General features: G+C 45.8%; 1 protein-coding gene and 1 non-coding gene across 5 annotated transcripts in view; both read right to left on the bottom strand.

Annotated features, from left to right (window-relative positions):
• The window catches only part of METTL17 (methyltransferase like 17), a 192799-nt gene extending 173852 nt beyond the window's left edge, over positions 1-18947 (bottom strand). For 2 of the 4 annotated variants that reach the window (XR_015296048.1, XM_086923766.1), the window contains exon 1: positions 18755-18947. Coding sequence is in view for 2 of the 4 variants with exons in the window: in XM_086923766.1 (XP_086779892.1) it covers positions 18755-18829 (75 nt within the window). In the remaining 2 variants the exon portion in view is untranslated. Of the gene's footprint in view, positions 1-17774; positions 18034-18754 lie in introns of those variants that run through there. The other 2 variants (XR_015296049.1, XM_086923767.1) reach the window with 1 other exon arrangement.
• On the bottom strand, positions 17726-18031 carry LOC147716837 (Nuclear RNase P). The gene has a single exon (XR_015296303.1).
• Positions 18948-22880: the final 3933 nt, after the last annotated feature.

Below are 22880 nucleotides of genomic sequence, written 5' to 3'. Positions count from 1 at the left end.
GAAGGTGTTTGAAAGGCCTGGCAGCTCAGCTTCCCTTATTCCTGCTATGCCAGTGAGACAATTCTCACTTGATTGTGGAATGTTCCCTAGCACTCAGTCCCTCTCGTCGCGGACTGTCACGCCTTTCAACCAATATGACTTCAAATTACTGCCAGCTGAGATGCCCTTCAAGTTCACAAGCCAACCCGATCCATTCTACACTCTCGCTGTGCCATTCGATCAGCGAGCCCCCAACCACTTTACACACACCAATTACAGATGTATTAAAAGTCAATACTGCACATCAGAATAAATGAAAAACATCAAAATGACAACAAACACTCCCTGAGGAGGAGAGGCCCTTAGAAGGAGAAGGAGCAAAAGGGAGAGTTGTTATTTGGAAATGTCTAAAGTGGCCATAATTTTAACATGATATTGAGTGATGTTACATCACTGCACGCTAAGGTGACCAACCATCCATAAATTTCACGGACTGCCTGTTATGTGGGCCTCTTGTCCATGTGGATTGCTTTCATGGACGCCTTTTTTCCATAATTTTGAGGATGGCAGCAAGCTGTGCTGTTCCCCTGCGACGATCGATGGTCGGAGCCAGATCGCACTTCTCTTTGAACTCTAGAGGGTGCAGCAGCCCCTCCCTGACCTCGCTCACTTTGTGGACAGGCCCATTGTCATTCTGACTGTGGATGATTATCACATAAAGAATGACAATGGGCCAAAGGCCAGGTGAAGCACCTGCTAGATCTGCTAAAGTGGGGGTGTCACAGGGTCAGATAAAAGTGTTTCTTGGCCCTTTCCGACTTTGATCTGTGGCTCTCAGGACAGCATAAGACAGAATAAACACAGCAGAATAATTACTGTGATGCAGCTGTACAGAGGGGGCTAAAGGGTGCCAGAGTAGCCAAAAGCGGCGACAGAAAGGCAAGCGCACTATTGTCTCAACCTTATATAAACTTACTTTGATATGTACCTATGTTAGTTGTCTATTTACTTACCTACTATTGTGTGACCTTCTCTGGTGTGTCTATAAACGATTTTTTTTTTTAAATTAAATAATAGCTTCAACAGCACCTACTGCAGAGCTTGACTTCCTTGTTGCTCAAATGTGTGACTTCTGATATTTGTCTATTTCTATTGACTTAATTCCATGTCGCAAGAAAGTGCCACTCTAAGTGTTACACATTTAGTTGTTGCCTGACTCTCTTAAATCCACTGAATCTATGAAAATGTCACACATAAGCAATCTGAAACATTAGCAGCTATACTCAAATGGGTTTAACTTCTGATATTGATGTGATTCCCTCGTCTTCATTGCTTAATTTTGCTAGCAAGAAAGTGTCACTCATAGTCGTTGAAATGTCACTCCTGAATTTTGACCCTTTGTCCTGAATTTTTACTCACTCTCCTAAATTTGCACCTATGCCAGTTGGTCACCCTACTGCACGCGAGCCAAATAATTCACTTTTTTTTTTAATTAGCTATAGCAAGAAAGCTAACCTCTTAATTAGCTGGACATGGAGCAGACTTAAGATGAGTTGGGATAGGAAGGGTACGGAAGCTTGGTCATGATAGTGATGGAGCAAAGTTTTGTACGTAAGAAACTTGCTCAGATTCAATCCTCTCGAATAACATGTGATAATGTAACCAACATGTTTTGTGGATAATAATAATTGCACTACACACCATTTATTTCATCTAGGGAAAGCTTATCAATGTGCTTTACTAACAAGTAATACGTGTGGCTTAATATGGCTGCCAAAAACGCTGGAATATTCTGCACATCAGTCTACTGCATTTATGTAGTAGGACATATTTTGCTTTTGGTGGGAAATCTTTGCAGCTGCGCAGTAGTATTAAAGATGGCCGCTTTGAACCTCACATGCTAATGCACATGGCTATACTTAAACTAAACCTTGCATGTCTTACTAAACTGCTAATGCAAAAAATAAATTAAGGGAATTAGAGTAGGAATAAGTGCTATACAGTGCATTCATTGATTTTCGTATTCTAACATGTTCTTCTTTGACTTTGTTATTAGTTCATATTTGGGCCTGGAGGGTGACTGAAATCTCATCTTGCCTGGTTATGCGCAAGCGCGTCTGACACTGTCAAACTTTGAGTTGCGACATTGAAAGTCTGCGAAGTATAGTTTAACCAGAAGACGCAACGCGCCTGGGAACAGCACCTCTTGCCCCGGAGAGGGGAAGGAGAAACAGACAAAATTTGCATACAATTTATTGATCCTAATGTGAAATGCAGGTGGGAAATAAAGCTTGGGAAAGTAATTAAGGGGAGGGAACAATAAGCCTAAGAAAATTACATTACATTAGTATGGTGTGATGACCTCTCCCCATCCCATCGTCCCTCAAAAGTAGAGGATTCATGAGTCCCTTTTCCAGCTCCTTGGCAAGGGGTTGGTCCATGCCATTCTAGGTAAATATAAATCTGTTTGGTATGTCCTTGTACCGTTTTCCTTTTCCACCCTTGCCAGGTACCAACGTCATGAGATTTTACTAAGTCTTTATGTTTTTACTTAGATCATTATTTCTCCTTGGAAAGTTAGTGTCTTGACATGTGTTGGTATTTGACTCACAAAATTATTGCATAAAGTTTTTTAACTCTTTCGGAGTCTGTTGTTGTTCAAAGAAATAAAGATAAATGTCATTTATGCCTAATATGCTAACAACCTGATCTATCGACAAGAGGAAATTGAGAACTAAGGTGATAAGGTTCTGGTAAGAAATGGCGTACAGGTATAATTCATTATAAGGTAAATATAAGTCCTGACCACCAGCGGTGATTATCAGCTTATTGTATGCGAGTTTAAGGGCCTAGGTGAGTATGGTGTTTTAGAATAACCCAAGCTGGTAATCTCGCTGCATCAATAGTATATGGTATTTATTTAATTTACGTTTACCACTAAACACCATTAGCATGAATAAGGGATCTAAATCTTTGTTAATGCACCGCAATGACGTTATAGCAGTGAAAGCCATCAAAAGAACTTAAGATGGTCGCCAGAGCAGAAATATTAGTGAAGCAGTGGAACGGCAGATGACTGAGACAACCACCTCTGGACCCGAATGCAATAGGTCTCGCATTTACAATAGTTTGAGCTATTGGCATTTAATTAAAAATGCCTTTTATTTATGTTTTAAAAACCAAAATATAAATAAAAGGCATTGTCATTTACAATGCCAAAAGCTCAAACTTGCGTAAATGCGAGACCTTTTGCATGCAAAGGCTTGTTTTGGAGTTGTGCCCTGGCAAAACCATAAGCTAGTCACAACTCAAGACACTTCCAAAGCAAAGCCAGTCGCAATGCAATCCACTTACCAAGCCTGTGGCAGCACCTGCGTTAGCCCGTGATAAATGTGGAGGAAATAAAATGTACTTATGGCTCTAAGAGCCCAATAATGATCAGTCCTGCCAAGCGTCACGCAACGGGTGTGACGCTCACGCATTTCAGTGCGGTGATCCGCATCACCGCACTGAAATGCAATGTCACGCATTTTGCACCTGCTGCCAGGCGAGCCACCAGCGGCGTCCCCGTCACTGTACCCGTGGCTCTCTGTTGCTCCGAGGTGCGCCTATTTCCGTGTGTCCCTAAACAGTTAACCACTGCCAGACTGCACTGCATCAGGGGGGCCGGGATTTTAATCCGGATGTGCGGCGGTAGAGTGCCCGCCGTCATGTCCGCGCCCAGGAACAGGAAGTTAGTAAACCAGCGGGGGATCTGAAAGTGCGGGCTGCCTGCCTGCTGCTGAGTGCTCACAGCCTCTCTCATGATGGCCGAATGATCGATTCCGGCTTGCCTTCAAGAAGTAAGTGCCTGAGAAAGATAGAGCCAGCATTAATCTGTTTTAAAGTAAACTTCTGCAATTCCTGTTATTGAAAGACGATATGTGGTGCAACTAAACTGAGGTAGCGAGCGGGTGGGCAGTTGGAGCACAGGGCTCTCGGACGCTAAGTTATAATTAATGTTTTTTATTTTGATAAAATTGTCAATGAGTGTGTATTTAAAATACTACAGCCTGTCGGGCTGTGACCTAGACTGTCAGCTGCCTATAATTACGATGGGTGATGCGCGTGTTGCCGTGGGCGGGGCCGCCTGGGAGACTCCGAGTCGTGTGTACCAGCTACCAGCAGGCGTGTTACCACTGAAAAGGAGTAAAGTGCTGGCAGTGTGTGTTTCTATTCTAAATCCAATACTGCAGCTTTAGGATATAGATAGCAATATCGAGCAACGCAGGGTAGCGACATCCTGTCTCTCAAACGGCATGCTGTTTCTATCTTGTTTTTACGATGGGGGGGTGGGAAGGGGGAGGCTTTGTGTGGCCCGCTCTTAGACTCAATTTGTGAAACGCTGTGTGAGGACTAACTTCCGAATTAAGGAAGTGGCACTCTTGTATTTTGACATTGATGGGTTTGTCTATTCGCGTGCAGCACAAATCTTTTCACTATGCTTATTTATAGAGCAATGTGGATGGTGCAGCTTTGGAAAGTATATAGAACAACTGCACAACCAAGGTGGTGATGAACATGGAAACTTGAGGAACCTGAGGCTGAAACCATGTTCCACTGAACTCCAGAGCCAGGAAGTAGCTTAGATGCTGCATTTACTGAAGTGCAGATCATGTGCCGCTTTTGTTGCCATGTGAGAACTTTTCAAAGCAAGTGTCAAATTGAAGGTGTGGTTTGTATTGTCTGTGTTGAAAATGCGCTAAGTTTGGTCTAAACTAGCAGTTTTGCTGATTTATTAATAGTGCAAAGTGTTTAACATCCTTGCTTGCCAGTGACATTATGAAGCAGCACCCTTTATTTTCTCACCACAGTTAGACTTGCTAAGTCAGAGATAAGTACTGTGATTATTGTTCCCACTGGAGAGAGGTCAGAGTTTTCTCTAGTGGCTGTTTTCACTCTCACCATTAAGTAGTGTAGAGGGTTAATGTGCCGCCTTAAAAAAAAGTCTACCAACATATTTTATTGTACTGTATTGTATGTGGATATCTCAGTGAGTTGCTGTTTTTGTCACAGAGACCCCTTTGTTACATGTGGATTGGCCGCACCTGAAGCTGAGGTTGGGGTGAAGGGTGCTGATTTTTTTTTTGAAATTAAATAATAGCTTCAACAGCACCTACTGCAGAGCTTGACTTCCTTGTTGCTCAAATGTGTGACTTCTGATATTTGTCTATTTCTATTGACTTAATTCCATGTCGCAAGAAAGTGCCACTCTAAGTGTTACACATTTAGTTGTTGCCTGACTCTCTTAAATCCACTGAATCTATGAAAATGTCACACATAAGCAATCTGAAACATTAGCAGCTATACTCAAATGGGTTTAACTTCTGATATTGATGTGATTCCCTCGTCTTCATTGCTTAATTTTGCTAGCAAGAAAGTGTCACTCATAGTCGTTGAAATGTCACTCCTGAATTTTGACCCTTTGTCCTGAATTTTTACTCACTCTCCTAAATTTGCACCTATGCCAGTTGGTCACCCTACTGCACGCCAGCCAAATAATTCACTTTTTTTTTTAATTAGCTATAGCAAGAAAGCTAACCTCTTAATTAGCTGGACATGGAGCAGACTTAAGATGAGTTGGGATAGGAAGGGTACGGAAGCTTGGTCATGATAGTGATGGAGCAAAGTTTTGTACGTAAGAAACTTGCTCAGATTCAATCCTCTCGAATAACATGTGATAATGTAACCAACATGTTTTGTGGATACTAATAATTGCACTACACACCATTTATTTCATCTAGGGAAAGCTTATCAATGCGCTTTACTAACAAGTAATACGTGTGGCTTAATATGGCTGCCAAAAACGCTGGAATATTCTGCACATGAGTCTACTGCATTTATGTAGTATGACATATTTTGCTTTTGGTGGGAAATCTTTGCAGCTGCGCAGTAGTATTAAAGATGGCCGCTTTGAACCTCACATGCTAATGCACATGGCTATACTTAAACTAAACCTTGCATGTCTTACTAAACTGCTAATGCAAAAAATAAATTAAGGGAATTAGAGTAGGAATAAGTGCTATACAGTGCATTCATTGATTTTCGTATTCTAACATGTTCTTCTTTGACTTTGTTATTAGTTCATATTTGGGCCTGGAGGGTGACTGAAATCTCATCTTGCCTGGTTATGCGCAAGCGCGTCGGACACTGTCAAACTTTGAGTTGCGACATTGAAAGTCTGCCAAGTATAGTTTAACCAGAAGACGCAACGCGCCTGGGAACAGCACCTCTTGACCCGGAGAGGGGAAGGAGAAACAGACAAAATTTGCATACAATTTATTGATCCTAATGTGAAATTAATGCATAAATTGAGGTCCAGCTTTTGCGTTGGGTTGCATAACTTTTTGGGCAAAACGCAGATGCAAAATCTCATTTGCGATATCTCATAAGGCACTCAAATGTACTTATAATAGATCTGCAAACCGTGTGTGAAGCCCTAAGATCTGATGTAACTTTTTGTGATGTCTCTGCTTGTGAGGTCATGGGTTGTGATGTCACTTCTTGTGATGCCACAATGTGATGTCAACCACCATGTTGTCACTGGCATACAGCTTAACTTGGTTTATTTATTTATTAATTGTATACAGTGCATACATTACCCGAAGGTGTCAGAGCACTTTGTGAAAGTTGAAGAAATTGATGTACATAGACAGCATTCATTTCCCTTCTTCCCCCACTCCTCTCCCTGTGAGCACCATGAACACTGTAAACTATTGACCGTATCACTCTGCCAGTAAGAGCCCATACCCCTATGCATATGTACAGCCATTCTAGGCACCATGGCCTTTTACCCATTGGAATCCCCGGCTTCCCTCCTGCGCGTATCTTAAACCCCCCTCCCTCTGCGCAACCCTGCTGTGAAAGGCAACTCTCCTGCTTGACTCGCACAAAACCCCCCCCCACTCCCTCTTGAAGAGGCATCCTTCGCCCTGGCTGACGTAGCCCTCCCCAGCTGCACCTGACTGCCCCCGCTCTCTCATGTACGGGTCATCAGATCTCTCTCTCTCTCTCTCTGTGTGACTCCGTCCCTGTGTCCACCCTGGCTACCCCTCCCCTCTCCTCACATGGGCAAGTCATAAACCTTCTTCTTCTGCAAGGCCCTGTCCTTGAGAGTCACGGCCGCGCCTGACCAACACCTCCTTTCCTTCCATGAATGCCCCTCTGTTGACGAGCCTTCCCTCCGCGCCCGATTGTCCACGCGGCATGAATACCACTTCTTTGATAACCCCTTCCCCCGAGCCCGGCTGACCACACATGTCCGAGGCCATCGCCTAAGCCAGGAGATACCATTTACTGCCCTTATTGTATGAAGTCACTCCTCTTCAAAGGATCCACTATTGATCCTAGCCACCCCACCCCCGGGGCTATGATCAGGCGTACACATCCCACGGAACACTCAGCTGCGTGATTGCCCTCCCCTCTTATCAGCAGGTCAAGGGTCCCCATTGTGAACATATGTGGGGTAGGATTGACACGAGGATTATAGGGATGTCTTTCTTTTGCGTCATACTGCCCTGATTGTACTATCAAGTGTTTTGTAAGGTATAAAAGCAAGAGTCTCAGCTCACTTGTTAGAGCACCTCCCGAAAGACACTGTGTTTTGTGTCCGAAATGACTGGCTCTCCTCATGAGTATTAAACTCTGTTCTTGATTCCTGCTTCCAGCGCCCGTCTCTTTATTTGGTAATTATTCAACATGGGAACTAAGAGGCGGTTTGTGCCAGCGGCCTGGACATCGATAGTAATCTGGGCTCCTTTTCCACAATTGGCGTCCCAACGCGGGGCCCATCAGTGACATAAGGTTCGGTAAGAGAGATCCAGACGAAGAAGTGAACATCTAAATGATCGGGGTATGCCTGCCTTGAGAGGGCCCTCGCCCGGCTGCCGATCGAAAGAACTTCACCAATTCTGAACGGACCTCTCTTGAGTGACCTATTGTCCTGACTGGAATCCCACAGGAATGCTACATGGAGTAAGAGAACGATCGGGCGCTGGAGGAGGGAGATGAAGAACTGTCCGTATGGTCCGGTCCGGGTAAGATTAAATAGGGTGTTTTTACGCCTGATTGGTAGGGTGGTTCTATCCACCTGATTGATTGATTGTTTGTATTGAAATCGGTATTTGTATACTGATATTGTTGGTATTGGTTCATTTAGCTTTGAATGCTACTTGACATATTGGTTCTCTTTTGAGAACGAGACATTCTCTGTTTGCAAACAGCGGCGAATAGGAACGTCGTCCCTCTTTGCAGATAGAGAAGGGTAGGTAATGCAGACTTTTGTCCCCGTTGTAATCCGTCATGCCTACTTTTCTCCCCACTGGATTGTTTGAAATCGATTAATAATCGATCGTTGCTCTTTGAGATCTTCCCTGTCTACAAACTGAGACGAGTAGAAATATTCTGTCTTCCTTTCTGGATAGCGAAGGGCAGGTAATGCAGACGTTTGTCCCCGTTGTAATCCGTCATGCCTGTTTTTCTCCCCACTGATTGGTTGGTTGCCTGGACATTGTTGTTCCAGGAATTGTTTCGTTTGAGGTATTTTCTGCCTGCAAACAACGTGGAGTAGAAATATTCTATCTAGTCTTTGCAAGTAGTAAAGGGTAGGTTATGCCCCTTTGTGAATTCGTCAGTCCTACCCACTCCCCACTGTTTGGTTATTTGGGGGGTAGCTCGCATGGTCCGCCCAGGAGACTACCCTTATGGAGGACATATGCTCCCCGCTCATGGGCCATTTAGTGGAAGTAGACCATCTGGTCCGTCCAGGAGGCTACCCTAGTAAGTGGAAGTACATCGCTCGGTCTGTCCAGGATGATACCCTAATGAAGGAATATATGTTCCCCTTTTTGATCGATAATCTCGTTCCACCCCGGACCATTTTATTGGAGGGAACTCGTCTGGTCCGTCCAGAAGTACCCCCTAGTGAAAAGGACACATAAAAATATGAAGTGATCACCGTTCCCTACAAACAGAAAGCTTTAGCTCGAAACACGCTAAGGAAGAGAAAGAAAAATAAAAAGAAATCAGGCTAAGTCAGTAAACCCCTGATGAGCTTTTGACTTCACTAAAAATAGTTCGTAATAAGAAATGTAAAATGGCGAAAAGTTTGTCAACAAAAATAGCCACGAGGTAGCTAGGCTCCACTGCCTGTTCCTGCTCCCAACATGTCTGCCTCATTGCCCGCCACGCCCAAATAACGGTCACATGAAATAGAAACAATTCAATAGGTACCTACCCCCATTCCGGAAGCTCCCGAAATGCAACAGGTCCACGGTTACGCCCATCCGGAAGGCGAGGCCTCGAGGCACGAGGGGCTCGCCTGGCCACGGTCGGGAGGAGATGATGTTGGGCAGGCGGTCCAAAGAATGGCAAGGACCTCTCCATCTCTTCTCTTCTGCCGCCCAGCAGGCCGCGGGGAGAGAGGGGGCTGTCTTGCCTCGGCCACCGACCACCCCTCTCTCTCACCCGATCCGGCTTTCGTTGATGGGCGAAGCCAAGGCAAGGATGGCGGCATTTCTTTGTGCAATAATGGCCGCAACTACACCCAACGCCTGACAGTTGCAGGTAGTCCCGCCACATGTCGACGCCTGGACAGTTCCAGGTAGTCCCGCCACATGTCAAGAGAAAAGGGGGGGGGCTGTCTTGCCTCAGTCGCCGACCACCCCCCCATCTTCAATAGCCAGCACGGCCAATGTCGAAGCGACGGAGCCGAGGAACGGCGCGGGGTCGCTGGAAGGGGGAGGCGGCGCGAACGAGCCTCCCCCACCTCCCTCCAGGTGGAGGCTTCCAGCGACACCCCAATGCTCTTACTTAAAGAGGGTCAACATCAAAAAGCGGTCTTCTGCCCAGGACGGGCACACGCTCCATGCCTTCTCTCCTCAACCTTGAAGATTCTATAAGAGCCGGGGGGCACCCCGATCCCTCCGCATGGGCGCCCCCGCCCCCTCACTGGGAACCACGACATCGGTGCAACTCCTGCCGGCGCCAGCCTCGGATAGGAAATGGCTAAAATGCAGCCACGGCACAGACTTGTTCAGTTCCGGTGGAACACCAGAATGACCCGGTAGGAAAATTGTTGCCGCCCTCCCCACTCTTTGACTAATGGTCCATATTTGTTAGACTGTTAACCACATAGCACAAAACTTTTTGAACTGCCAACGGAAGGTTCTGGGCCAACCATGCGAGACTAGAGATATTCTGACTGCGCTGGAACTCGCCTGGCCCCACCCAAAATGGCGCCGGCACAAAATGAGACTTTTGAATAAACTTTATTGCACCCTGACCACGCAGCTTTTTGCCCCGAGATATGTATGTAGTTTTCTTGGATAATGAAAGTAGATACGAAGGATATTGAGTATGTGCTTGGACAATGAACTGACTTAGGGTGGGTACTGATTATGATTTGGAAAATGAATTGGCGTAATTTAGGTAATGAATGAATATTGGATAATGAAGTTATGAATTTATTAAAGATGAATTACTGACATGCATCATGCTTGCTCTGTAGGGAAGTTTTAATACGATTTTATTGCACTGCTGCACTTTATGCAATGAACTGTCACCAGCTTCGTTCTTCTTATGTACAGTTTCAACCTGCTTCGTAGCCGGCCCACTGAGTTGTAGGCCTGTACTTGTACCTCAACACTTTTTATTAAAAGTATTTTGAAAAAGAAAGCATGGTTGTAGCAGTTGCATTAATGAATTTTGGATGTTTTTCTACTATGAGCAAAGAATAAGTATGATGAAAACTGAAGGTTGAAAAGGATCAGATATTTAGCAGCTACATTATGTATCACAGGCAGCCAGAAAAGCGTTTTAGACACCCTTAAAACGACACCACCGAAATGCCACCTGACCGTCACCCTTGCACCCGACAAAGAGGGTTACGACCAAGGTAACTCATGTAGATACGCAGATCGTCAATGATTATCTATCTGACATTGCTGGTCCCTCTGGGCTTAAACGCCGAAATGGTAACGAAATGCAGTACGTGGAGATAGGTCGAGTATGTGGTAGGTAAACACATTTTCAGACTACTGCATGCTGATGTACTTTGAATGCTGCCCCCCCCCACCCCTTCTTTTTCCTCCCTTCTGCAGGTCACGTCAGAACGTCGGCTGAAGTGTGGGAGAGCGATGGTCGGACCACCGACGAAAAGGGAAAGAGGGAATATGTGTGTAGTCGTTATCACGATAAGTTTTTAAAAGACGTAGACTTAAACATGACTGTCCCTCCTTAGAACATAGCGACTGGGAGGATGGATTGACATAGAAACTGGACAGGTACTGAATGACGAAAAATTGACTAAGAAATGACGCGTTAAACAATGTAACTGGACGTTTGACTAGGTAGGGAAAGGACAAAGAAAAATATACGGGTAAGGATTGCCACGGCACCACCCGTCTGGGAAGTTAGAAATGTTGCTGATGTTCAAAATGCACTGCCCCCTTTCTCACACTCTTATAGATATAGCCAAGCTGTCCGACTGTTCTCCCGATCAATACTTGCCGCTGCCTCAGCCTGGAGAACTTCCCACCAAAGGAAGGAACTGAAAAATGGTTTAAAGATCCAACCATGGGTAAATAGCGCGACCAGGTTAATTTCTGATCGACTAACCGAGGTGTAAGTATTGGCAATTGAGAACGCTCGCAGGGATAACAAGCGAGAAGAAAAAGGAGGGAAGGGTAGAAAGAGCTAAGCACGTAGATAAATAGGATAGTAAAGATACGTAGGATATAATATGAATTTTGTTGGCCACCTGTCGTTTTCTGTTTGTCGTGGATGTCTTATATATGTGTAGTACATGTGTTGTCTTCCCTGTCCGAGTTTTGTGTGTATATAATGTACGGATTTATGTCTTCCCTCTGCCTGTGTTTACGTGTTACCTGACCTTTGCTGTTCCGTGTTGTGAGCGCACTAAATGACCTATTTTCGTACACGTCTCTCTCTCTCTCTCTCTCTCTCTCTCTCACCACCCTCTTATCTCTCTCTCTCTCTCTCTCTCTCTCTACATGTCATACGTGTACCGAATGGCTCGTTTAGATTGCGGACGACTCTCACTCTCTATGAGAGTCTCCCTATTTTCTCTCCCTGTTTTTGGTAAAATTGTGCCCCACCGGCACCAGTCTGATTTGATACATATTGAACGCGAAGGTGTTCAACGAAATTGACCGAAACTAAACTGTATCTCGCCATATTACTGCCTCTCCTTTCTACAAAATGAATGAACTTGAATTGGCTGAAAAGGAAAGGACAGGCAAGACGACTAAAGTCCCCCAAATCTGGCCATTTATAGGGGAACTGTACGTCAATGGCATCTTATGTCTGTTGGTCAGAGACGAACGCCAACGTCTAGATTGACTCCCAACGCCCAGATTGCCCCACCCCCCTTTTTTGCACCCAAGCGCGAGCACCCGAAGCATCCCCGCCCCATTTTGATAGACCCCAGTTGCTGTCCCGGATATAAACATGATGACCATGAGTAACTGTTGACCCCCCGAGAACACCTTGTTCTGCCTGACTCTCGATGATGGCACCCCCGCCCTGTTTGAAAGGATTAGCCAGTACTGAAGTGAAATGCTCCGTAATGTTGAATATGATGAAATGCACAGTTGATGGGAATATCATTTACCCTCACTTGAGTTATAAATAGGACGATGAATAAACCTGCCATAAACTCAGTAGGAATGCTGACACATGCACTGCTTGGTAATGGACCTCTGACTGTGACCAATGAGCGTATCTCCCAAATGCGTAGAATTGAAGGAGGAATTCACATGCGTAGATATCTTCTTTTGCCATTTCTCTAAAACCTTGTCTTGTACTTATTCAAAGATTCACGATCACCGAAGGAAATGGGTCAGATGCGGCGTACAGCCTGACTGCAGATCTTGGGACACGTGTGACCTCGACCAAAGGTGGAGCCGCAGAGCAACAAGATACGGGACGAGACCGCAATTTCAACGTGGAAAATGAAAAATGACGGACCGCCTTGAAGCCCTCCGTCTGCTGACCCACGTGTGCCTGGAGTCTCCGTCCCCCTTCTTTGGGCCCGATTGATGGGCCTGCCTGCTTGTTATCCTTTGCTCCCTTGGTCCCTTTTGTGCGTCCCAGGAACTCTGACCCAACTCCGCTCTCTCTCCTATCGACTATTTGAACCATGCTCACCCTCTTTTCCACGTGACTTTTTGCCAAAGGGAAGAACTGCCTTCAAATGGGAATAGGGTGTTGCCACAGGAATATAGGTGCCGAGCATAAGGCGCCGCCAAACGGATTGTTTAGGGAACAGGACTGTGGTCTAACAGCGGAGGACTGACCGCACCCTGCAACGTGTAAGGACAGAACCGAGCTGGACCTATAGCTCCCCCGCCGGTGCTCAACAGCGCCAACGAGAGTACACGGACTAGAGCCTACCAGTGATGGCTCAATGATAAAAAGACACTGTGGCGAAGAGATCTTGTGTATTGAACTGAATTCCGCTCTCAACTACCTGGTCAAAACTGTTCATTGGTCACATTTTAAGTCAGAAAGATTTTTGCTATGTAGTGCGTTTAATTGTCAGGAACACAACGAAAATGCAATTTTCTATGTGCTGCATTCTGCCCATCACCTCGACTGTCTATGATTGTACGCCAAATGTTAGTATCGACAAAATGCTAATTCATCAACGATGCCTGTCTACCTGTAAACCCATCAATTGCAAAAATGACTGCTGTTATGTAAAAAGGGGCGACTGTGAAAGTTGAAGAAATTGATGTACATAGACAGCATTCATTTCCCTTCTTCCCCCACTCCTCTCCCTGTGAGCACCATGAACACTGTAAACTATTGACCGTATCACTCTGCCAGTAAGAGCCCATACCCCTATGCATATGTACAGCCATTCTAGGCACCATGGCCTTTTACTCATTGGAATCCCCGGCTTCCCTCCTGCGCGTATCTTAAACCCCCCTCCCTCTGCGCAACCCTGCTGTGAAAGGCAACTCTCCTGCTTGACTCGCACAAAACGCCCCCCCCCACTCCCTCTTGAAGAGGCATCCTTCGCCCTGGCTGACGTAGCCCTCCCCAGCTGCACCTGACTGCCCCCGCTCTCTCATGTACGGGTCATCAGATCTCTCTCTCTCTCTCTGTGTGTGACTCCGTCCCTGTGTCCACCCTGGCTACCCCGCCCCTCTCCTCACATGGGCAAGTCATAAACCTTCTTCTTCTGCAAGGCCCTGTCCTTGAGAGTCACGGCCGCGCCTGACCAACACCTCCTTTCCTTCCATGAATGCCCCTCTGTTGACGAGCCTTCCCTCCGCGCCCGATTGTCCACGCGGCATGAATACCACTTCTTTGATAACCCCTTCCCCCGAGCCCGGCTGACCACACATGTCCGAGGCCATCGCCTAAGCCAGGAGATACCATTTACTGCCCTTATTGTATGAAGTCACTCCTCTTCAAAGGATCCACTATTGATCCTAGCCACCCCACCCCCGGGGCTATGATCAGGCGTACACATCCCACGGAACACTCAGCTGCGTGATTGCCATCCCCTCTTATCAGCAGGTCAAGGGTCCCCATTGTGAACATATGTGGGGTAGGATTGACACGAGGATTATAGGGATGTCTTTCTTTTGCGTCATACTGCCCTGATTGTACTATCAAGTGTTTTGTAAGGTATAAAAGCAAGAGTCTCAGCTCACTTGTTAGAGCACCTCCCGAAAGACACTGTGTTTTGTGTCCGAAATGACTGGCTCTCCTCATGAGTATTAAACTCTGTTCTTGATTCCTGCTTCCAGCGCCCGTCTCTTTATTTGGTAATTATTCAACATGGGAACTAAGAGGCGGTTTGCGCCAGCGGCCTGGACATCGATAGTAATCTGGGCTCCTTTTCCACAACTTTACAAGGGAACTAGTTATGTTACATAAGGACTTCAGAGTACCCCCACTTATTTCTTTTTCGGTTGAACCTAGGCGCTGCCCTGCGAGGCATGCTATATTAGTGTATGTACCTGAAGCACAACCTACTCTCCGCACATATTTTTCATTGGCTTGTGTCATTGTCCTTCCTATAAGCTGGCTTCTGATTCATTAATGGGCTTGTTAGTCCCTCCCTAGTATCACCTTGTCTTCATTTGTAACATCCCATAAGGACTGGCCCTTTTACTTCTGTTGTTACAGGGTATGTTTATTTTAGTCTGTAAGCACTATTTTCTTTAATGAGTTTCTGGTACTGCAGGCATGACATGTTTCCCTGCAACATTCAGTGTGCCATGCGCGCTTTCACTTCTAAAGTAGCCGGTCAATCGTAGTCGCTTCTTTGCAATTCAATTGGCCTCGAATTTACCAATGCCAGTAGCTCAAACTCTCGTAAATTCGAGCATTGCAGGTGCTTGGAATTCCTATAGCCCGACGCCCAGGGCATGTTGTTTGGAGTCAAGGACTAGATGTTGTTTGGAGTCAAGGACTAGAAGTTTTCATGTTTATTTTGTCCATGGGACAGTAGGCCCAACACCCTGAAACACAAATCCTTTGACTGCCACATTACACTACCAAATTATAGATCAGGGAAGGGCATTGTCTGCAGTTAAGGTAATATTTGTGTCTAAAGGTTAATGCTGTTACAACTTGTATTTATGGTTCATTAATGCACAACTTTTACTATTAGGGTGAGCACTCTAAGGAAATGTTGTTCAGACTGCACTACTGACATTGGTTCTAGTATAAAATTGTGTACACTCATTTGCAAAGTTGAACAATATAAGGCTAGATATAATGCTTCCAGGATTTTCTCTGATTAGATGCAAATAGATGCAAAAGCTTGAAAGCAAGATTGATGATTCTATGCTTTCAAAATAAAATGTTCATCAAAAAATGCAACTAGGATACAACGTTTTGCTAAACTACTGTGAAGTTTTAGGTCTATTTCTTTGCAGGCTTGTTTAGCAAAATCTTATTGATGCATGCTAGTAGTTCTAAAAAATGTTCATTATGGTAAAACAGTGTAACCAGTTGCAACTAAATTATAGAAAGTATGAAAATAAACAAGCATTGGCAAAGCCAATAGGGATGACATTTGTGAAGAGCCTTTTGGTTATGTCAATGCGTGTCTTATTTTTACATGGGTTTTGTAAAACGATATTGTTGTGGAAGCTGTTGGGTCCTCATTATTATAACAAACATTGTCAAAAGTAAAAATATTTTGGCCTCAAAAACCACACATTGCCACAGTAGTTCCTGGCACTGAACAAAACTACTTTACGTGCAAATATACTCCTATGAAAGAGCAAAATGCTGTATCTCACATTGAAGCAAGACAGTAGATAGAGAGATAGCATTTTCATAAAAGATAATGCTAGACCTAAATAGGGGCCCAATTCTTAAATAAAGTCACTAAAGTGCACCCATAGTATATGTCCTTGCAGTAGTGGAGATTTACGGTTTTCATGAACTCACAAGGATTTACAGCAGTAGGTCAGGAAATTGTACTCCTAGAAAATATTTGAGAATTGCATTTTATCATTTGCAAATAATTGTGTAGATTTCCTCACGTGAACATCTGTTATACTGCAACAAGTTCACTTTCCCACTAAGCATTTTTTTTTCCTAACTCAGAAGAAGTTTTACTTTTACTCGTCAGGTACAAAGTTCCAGTCTTTCTCTATATGGGAAAATATTAGAGGCAAGGTGATGTAAACCCATAAAACATGCAACTTAGTAGGTTCGCACAGACTCAAAAAGGGCATTCCGACCATGGGGAATTATTGCTTACCGCTACCTTCAGCCCCAGTATGTGGATCTGAGGAAAGGTGGCAAAATAAGGGAATTGCTAGTATTTAAACCTTACGATGGTATGAGCTCTGGCTTAATCCAAGAGGCTATTATGAGAGCTCTTATATAATGAGATTGCTGCCTTAATTTGTTGCCGCACTACATGGCACCAAGGGGACAAGTGGATTTTGTTACAGGACAAGTAGTTTTATGAAGTAACCTGTCCCATGGACTAGTAGATATTCTATTAAATTCCACACCCCTGGCATTGCATCTCTTAATAAAGGGAAGGTGTTTGAAAGGCCTGGCAGCTCAGCTTCCCTTATCCCTGCTATGCCAGTGAGACAATTCTCACTTGATTGTGGAATGTTCCCTAGCACTCAGTCCCTCTCGTCGCGGACTGTCACGCCTTTCAGCCAATATGACTTCAAATTACTGCCAGCTGAGATGCCCTTCAAGTTCACAAGCCAACCCGATCCATTCTACACTCTCGCTGTGCCATTCGTTCAGCGAGCCCCCAACCACTTTACACACACCAATTACAGATGTATTAAAATGCAATAGTGCACATCAGAATAAATGAAAAACATCAAAATGACAACAAACACTCCCTAAGGAGGAGAGGCCCTTAGAAGGAGAAGGAGCAAAAGTGAGAGTTGTTATTTGGAAATGTCTAAAGTGGCCATAATTTTAACATGATATTGAGTGATGTTACATCACTGCACGCTAAGGTGACCAACCATCCATAATTTTCACGGACTGCCCGTTATGGTGGCCTCTTGTCAGTGAGGATTGCTTTCATGAACGCCTTTTTTCACACATAGCAATCTGAAACCTTGGCAGCTATGAATGATCCGATATGGAAAATATTTAGAATGTAAATCATCAACAAACCTCACATATGACACGTACTCCGCTTTGAGAAGTATGTAATAAAAGTGAAATGAATAAAAAAAGCGGGAGGATAGTAGTCTGAATTGGGTTATGAGGCGCCATTACCTCACCTCAGCCATTGCACTCAGGGGAGTGCCAGCCGCGAGCCACTTCCAATGCCCGGAGGGGGTAAGCATCAGCGAGTACCAGATACACGGTCACGCGTCTCCTGCTGCCCCCTTTAGGGCCCCGGGTCTCTGGGAGCTCGCTCCTCTTTTCAGGGGATGCCCTGCTGGGGCAATTACCGGCTCTTGTCTCAGACCTTCCCCAAGGTACTTGAGTGACAGACGCACTCTGCACGTGACCTCAGTGATGAGCTTCCTCCGCTTCACAATAACGCCTCCCCCACAGCTTTATATATCGCTCCAGCACATGCACTCGGTAACTGAGGGTGGTTTACATACTTTAAATTTAGGTGACTGAGTGGAAATATAAAAACAGAACACTATGGGTGTGAAATACAATGTATACAATGCACAATACCAATTCGTAAATAGCCAGGTTTCAAAATCAAAACACGATAATAGCTCGGGACTCCTAATATGTAAATCATGCTCTGACGTTTGGCCTATCACTTGTGCCTAACCTCACACCCAATCATGGACCACGCAATGGAACGGCCATCTTAGAAAAGTTGGATTTTAGAGGAGCCAATTGCTTCCAGAGCACTGTGTCTTTTGTACAGCAAAAGTTCAACTTTAAAAAAAAACATGAATCCCTGAACCGGAGCAGAGTCAGATTTAAATGCACACTCAGTTAGTCAGTAAGTTACCAAGGTAAGATCGTACCAAGAATTTTCCCTACCTCCAAGGAATACAACACTACACGTTTTGTAGATGTGACTTTAAGTGTTAATTCACCGTTTACAGATGACATTATAAAACAGGCGTTTGCAGGAATTTATATGGCCAATAGCTGACAAAAAAATTCTATCATTGGTCGTCCTATTCTTTCCCTTAACTTATTGGAGCCTGTCGCTTTATCACTGCGTCGTATCACGCTAGTCCTTCTTCTATGTCAGTTATACACGCTGTGCCTGAACATAACTCACCCGGTTGAGGAAGGCGCTACGGGAGCTCAATTTTAGTGCGCAAAACAGCGCTCCACCGCCGCTCAGTGGTGACATGACTGCGAGCACCAGCTACGGGGCCGTTCTTCTGCCGAGAACGCGCACTTCAATGTCACCAGCCCCAGCGGCATACACAGACGCATGCGTAGTGGCGAATCGCGGATAGTAGTGACTCACGTATGTTGCACTGAGCATGCGCTATATTCTGGGGGTAGATCGCTGAATATTAATATTTGAATGCCTGCGAGACCTTGACGATGGCAGTCATAGCTGCCAAGCTTTCAGATTGCTGTGTGTGTCATTTTCATAACTTCAGTGTAATTTGAGTGACATTTCAAAGACTACGAGTGACACTTTCTCGTGACCAAAAATAAAGGAATGAAGACGAGGGAAATATATAAATATCAGAAATGACACCCATTTGAGCAACAAGAAACTATAATATTTTAAAACGACTGAAAAGCATCTGGAATGGAAGAGCACTAGTATAACTGACATGGCACACAGACTCCGGTCATGTGTAGGGTTATTTTGATTTTTCCATTCTGCACTATAATCTGCTTACAGTAATGCCGTTAAAAAAGATAGTGTGGGTTTCTGGTGAGTATGCACTTGTGGCTAAGAGCTGCCTGAACTCAGAACAGCCATAAAGCCTGTCAGTTTCTGGTCATCGCACACATTATCTCTGGGTAAGATGAGGGATAAATGTGTGTTACAACTGGTCCACTTCTCCAGCTCCGAATTGATACACTCGTCCATACTTGCACTTGATAAAGCACCACGAAGGCTCTACCAGGCTGTGCTTACATAGTGCTTGTACAAAAGTAAAAACTTGTCCCTGTGGAGTTGCGCTCTAGTCTACGAGCGTGAACGCGATGACGCGTCACGCTGTAGGCGAGAGGGAACTGGCGCGCATGCGCAGGAGGCGGAATAGAAGGGCGCGAAACGCTCGGTCGGAGTTAGCGACTGGAGCTCTTGCCAGACAGACGCTCGGCGCTCTAAGTTGTTGCAGTTGCTGTAATTACGGAATAAACCAGTTCCACATATACAGAGGCTCTGAGTACTGTGTGTAGGGGCGAAAGGAGGAACATTATATTGGCGACGAGGCTGGGAAGCACCCATCGTCCAGGCACAGTCGAACCGGGCACTGATCCTAGAACCAGCAAGGCTACAGGCCCTGAGAACAGAGCAGCAAGCAGCAAGAAGCAGAAGCTTAGAGCGTGGCAGCAGCGCAACTTCACCACTCGGCAGGAGACACACCTCAAGCAAAGCTCAGGTCAGTGCTGTCCCAGGGACAAGGAGCTTAAAACCCAGCACGCTGGCAACCAAAGGCACCACCCCACAGCCAGATGAGGGGATACAATCCACCAACTCCACACAAGGTATAGGGGATAACACTCCAGGGAGTCCCAGAAGTCAAGGAGACACGGCAGAGAGAGCAGGAGCGTCCAGTGTGTCCAACAACCCCAGAGCCCAAGCAGAAGCTCCCAGGGGCGAAGCCAAGATGGCAAACCAGTCCTCAGCCCTGATGGCCCCCATCCCATTCCTACCCAGACCAGGGGAACCCCAGATGAAATGGGAGGATTGGAGGGAGTACTTCAGGAACTACAAAGAAGCTCTAGAGGACGAAAATGGAGAAGAGTACACCCCAGCAAGGAAAAAGAGATTGTTGCTCCACAATCTAGGTCCTGAAGGGGTGAGGGTATTCGCAAACATCGTGCCCAAAGAACGGGGTGCAACAGAGACAGATGTCTTCAAAAATGCATTAGAAGACCTGGACAACCACTACCGCCCAGCAGTGTGTGTTTCCATTGACCGTTACAATTTCCAGCAAAGGAAGCAGGAAACGGGTGAATCCATAGACGACTATGTGGCCGCACTGCGACGCCTGGCCATCACGTGTCAATATGGGGCACTGCAGGACGAGTACATAAAAGACCAGATAGTTATGCACACTACCAACAGATCGGTCCAGGACAAACTATGGGCACAAAATGAAACATCACTCAAGGAAGTCATAGCCATGGTAAAAAAGGCTGAGATGTCGAAACGCTGCGCAGATGCGGCCAAACGAGAAAGCACTCAGAAGCAAATGGTTAGCAAGATCGACGAGGCCTCAGCCGCCAACAAACAAAAAAGCTCATATGGAGAACAGAGGCGGGAAACTAAATGGACAGGTAAACAAACGGGGCGCCCCGCTGCGGAAAGCAAATTCTCATGTTATAGATGTGGCAGCGCAGCGCACTCAGCTCAGGACAAACGATGCCCAGCGTTTCGCGCCAGATGCGCGTTCTGCGGCCTGGTCGGCCATTTTGAAAAAGTATGCCGCAAGAAGGGAAAGAAGTCCACGGTCAAGTGCTTGGAATCCGCCACGTCTGAACTCAGCGAGGAAGACGATCAGGAGGATGGTGAAATGGTACTGTGTATTGAGGATCAAGTACTGGATGTGGCAGGAAAACGCAGGGACAAGCCTCGCACGGACATGCTCATCGGAGGAGTGAAAGTACATGTAGCAGTTGATTCAGGCTCCCCTTGGACGATTGTGCAAAGATCCATATGGGACGAAGATTTCGCACCCGTGGTAGGGCCTGATCTGCGGCCGCCGGACATCCGGGCAGTCTCATACACCGAGAACGCCATTCCCTTGGTGGGATGTCGAGACTTCAAGTTCGAGTTTAGAGGGAGATCAGCCACCTGCACATTGTATGTAGCAGAGAAAGGTCCTTCGGTACTCGGATGGAGGGACGCAGGAGACCTAGGAATTGTACTAAATCCTGGGGGTAAAGAACAAATCCTGTTAACGGACGAATGGCCCATTACCAACAGTGAAGAATGGAAATCAGCCTACCCCAAAGTGTTCGGAGGAACAGTAGGGAAACTAGACAAGTTTGTTCACAAAATGGCACTCAAGGAGGGGGCTATACCAGTGACTCACAAAGTCAGGAACATCCCGATATCCACCAGCGAAGCAGTGCAACGGGAACTTCAGAGATTGGAAAAACAAGGCATCATAGAACCGGTGGACAGCTCGGAGTGGTTGTCCCCCCTAGTTGTAGTCAAGAAACCCAACGGGAAGGTTCGTCTCTGCGTGGACCTCCGCGAAGTCAACAAATGCCTCATCGTAGAGAAGTTTCCCCTGCCTAGAATCGAGGAGATGCTTACGAGAACCAAAGGTATCAGTCATTTCTCCACCATTGATCTCACGTCAGCGTACCACCAAATCGATTTGCATCCGACTAGTAGAAAGTACACTTCCTTCATCACACCCTTTGGGTGTTATCAATTCCGCTGCATGCCCTTTGGTCTAGCATCAGCAGCGGCGGTCTTTCAAAAGTTGATGCATCGGTTGTTCAAGGACATCCCAGGAGTACAGTATTTCCAGGATGACATACTGGTGATGGGTTCCACCAAGGGAGACCATGACAGTAAGCTAACCAGAGTCCTCGAAGTGTTACAAGACAAAGGTCTAACGGCAGAATGGAGCAAATGCAAAATAGGGATGTTCTCAGTCACGTACCTGGGACACGAGATCGGCACACATGGCATATCTCCAAAGGAACAGAACGTGAGAGCTATCAAAGAAGCCAAGGCCCCGAGTTCTAAGGAGGAGGTACGGTCATTCCTTGGAATGGCCGAGTACTACAGTAAATTTGTGAGACACTTTGCCACCAAAACATATAGGATGCGACAGCTCATCAGAGACAAGGCGAAGTTTGAGTGGGACAAGGAAGCACAAAGCGAATTTGAAACAGTAAAAAACTGCATCAGCGAAGCGATCCCATTGCAAGGTTATGTCCCCTCAGGCATCACCATCTTGACGACAGACGCAAGCGACAAAGGCTTAGGTGCAGTGTTAGCACAGGAGAGGGAGAATGGATCCGTAGAAACCATCAGTTTCGCGTCACGTGCTCTCTCCCCGACAGAACAAAGTTACAGTGTCATTGAAAAAGAAATGTTGGCGGTCACCTGGGCAATGGGCAAGTTCCGGCAGTTCATCTGGGGCACCAGGTTCAAGCTCCAAACTGACCACAGACCCCTGGTCAAAGTCCTGACGTCGTCGGGTCACGACACTGCGACCCCACGCATAGCAAAAATGACACTCAAGCTA

Source organism: Lissotriton vulgaris, chromosome 5, assembly GCF_964263255.1.
Source record: "Lissotriton vulgaris chromosome 5, aLisVul1.2, whole genome shotgun sequence".
NCBI lineage: Eukaryota > Metazoa > Chordata > Amphibia > Caudata > Salamandridae > Lissotriton > Lissotriton vulgaris.
This window is presented reverse-complemented; position numbering and strand designations above follow the sequence as displayed.